The sequence below is a fragment of the Aptenodytes forsteri genome, unplaced genomic scaffold (assembly GCF_000699145.1).
Source record: "Aptenodytes forsteri isolate BGI_AS27 unplaced genomic scaffold, ASM69914v1 Scaffold255, whole genome shotgun sequence".
NCBI classification, from domain to species: domain Eukaryota; kingdom Metazoa; phylum Chordata; class Aves; order Sphenisciformes; family Spheniscidae; genus Aptenodytes; species Aptenodytes forsteri.
In genome coordinates this window covers 4489252-4491286 of record NW_008794888.1, presented here as the reverse complement: position 1 = coordinate 4491286, position 2035 = coordinate 4489252, and the positions used below count along the sequence as shown (strand labels likewise).

The following is a 2035-nucleotide window of genomic DNA, read 5'->3' as shown; positions in this document are numbered from 1 at the left end:
GGGGCGAGGGGAGCGGAGCGGAGGCCCCGCCGTGGAGCGGATGGGGGCTGGGCTCCTGCTGTGGGGAAGGCCGGTGTGGGGCCCGGTCTCCTGCAGGGGAAGGTGGATTCCTGCCGCGGGGCTGAGGCTCGGCTGGGGGGGGAGGCCCCACTGCGGGGCAGGGACCCTGCCGTGGGCCCGAGGCCTTCCTGTGGGGCAGGGGACGCCCCCTGAAAGGAAGGAGCCTTGCCGTGAGGTCAGACCCTGTTCTGGGGGAGGTGGGATCCAGCTTGATCTGTGTGTCTGCCTGTCTGTCAGGGGAGGCTCCCCCTCATCCCCTGTACCTGACAGGCCCCTGCTGAGGTAGCCAGAGAAATTTCAAGCCCCCTAAGCGTGTGGCTGGTGCCCTTTATCCAGACATGGAGATGCTGCATCCACCACAGTCGTGCACCCGTTGTCAGCAGCAAAGAACCAGCTCTTGGCTCAGCCTGGGGATGCATGTCAGCTTTTTCACACAATAAACCTTAAATAATTGTAGTGCTCATGGTTTCTAGCTGTTTAAAGAATAATACTGTGTAAGACTCTGGGCTGGTTGTCGTGGTGGAAGAAGCAACAGATGCTCCTGTGCTTGCTTGAGAGCCTCCAGCTCCTGGCCCCCTCCTGCCTGTCTCGCCCAGTGGCCTGCAGAGAGGGAGGAGGCTCCTGTGGCCAGCGGCTGTCCGAACCCCCGGCAATAAGATAAGCACGGCTGTGGGAGATCCGAATGTGCCAGGCAGCCTTTCACCTTGAGAACCGGCCACGATAAAGGCCAGGGAATTGCGGGAGATCCGTTGTGTCTCCCTCTGCCATTCAGTCCTTTTCTTTCCACACAGGTTTGTTTCTGGAGCGCAGAGACGATGCTGTGGAAAGGAGCCGCTTAACCTCCCACAATGCCCTTTTCTGACTTCGTCTTAGCACTGAAGGACAACCCGTACTTTGGGGCTGGGTTTGGCCTCGTTGGGGTGGGCACAGCCCTGGCGCTAGCCCGGAAAGGAGCGCAGTTCGGGCTGGTGGCTTTCAGGCGCCATTATATGATCACCTTGGAGGTGCCCAGCAAGGATAAGAGCTACCACTGGCTGCTGAACTGGATCTCCCACCACGCCAAGCACACGCAGCACCTCAGTGTCGAGACGTCGTACCTGCAGCATGAAAGCGGGCGTGTCAGCACCAAATTTGACTTTGTCCCCAGCCCTGGGAACCATTTCATCTGGTAAGGGAGGGCAGGGGAAAGCAGTCTGGGGACTGACCCTCGTTTTAGCAAGGAAACTCCAACTTGGGGGGACCCGTGGAGGCAGCAGAGAGGCTCCTGCCTCCTCCTTGGGTCTGGATTAGGGCAGGAGATTGAGAGTAGTGAGAGGAGTCTGTATTCACCGGTGTGAAGTGATATCTTTACTCGACATGAGTGTTCTCCTTGATGCACGACCTGAGCTGGGCTCAGCTGAGCGGTGCTGGACCGCCGTCCCCCAATCCTGTCTTCCCACCCCAGGTATCGCAGGAAGTGGATTCGCATCGAGCGCAACCGGGAGAAGCAGATGATCGACCTGCACACGGGGACCCCCTGGGAGTCCGTCACCTTCACTGCGCTGGGCACCAACCGGGAGATCTTCTTCAATATCCTCCGGGAAGGTCTGTAGCGGAGCTGCGTGGGGCCCTGCTGGGAACAGCCTGCTCCCTGGAGACGCCCAGGGCTTCACGGGAGATCCTTTTCCCTGCCAGCTGTCCCCTCTGCCTCTCTCTGCAGCCCGGGAGCTGGCGCTGCAGCAGCAGGAGGGGAGGACGATCATGTACACGGCCATGGGAGCAGAGTGGCGGCAGTTCGGCTTCCCCCGCCGCCGCCGACCTCTCAGCTCGGTGGTGCTAGAGGAAGGTGTGTCGGAGAGGCTGGTCCAGGACGTGAAGGAGTTCATCGACAACCCCAAGTGGTACAGCGAGAGAGGCAAGGCTCCGGCGTGGTGTCCTCTGTACCGTGCCCAGCACGGCTCCTTACCCCCCCGCAGCCACGGCTGGGGGCACCACC

The 2035-nt window shown here is 60.9% G+C and overlaps 1 protein-coding gene across 2 annotated transcripts in view; it reads left to right on the top strand.

The window, feature by feature from the left end:
• The first annotated feature begins 848 nt into the window (after positions 1-848).
• Positions 849-2035, top strand: part of LOC103895379 (mitochondrial chaperone BCS1) — a 4345-nt gene continuing 3158 nt past the window's right edge. For both annotated transcript variants that reach the window (XM_009274944.1, XM_009274945.1), the window contains exons 1-3: positions 849-1228; positions 1505-1644; positions 1760-1954. In XM_009274944.1, the coding sequence (XP_009273219.1) occupies positions 909-1228; positions 1505-1644; positions 1760-1954 (655 nt within the window). In that variant the 5' untranslated portion in view covers positions 849-908. The remainder of the gene's footprint in view (positions 1229-1504; positions 1645-1759; positions 1955-2035) is intronic.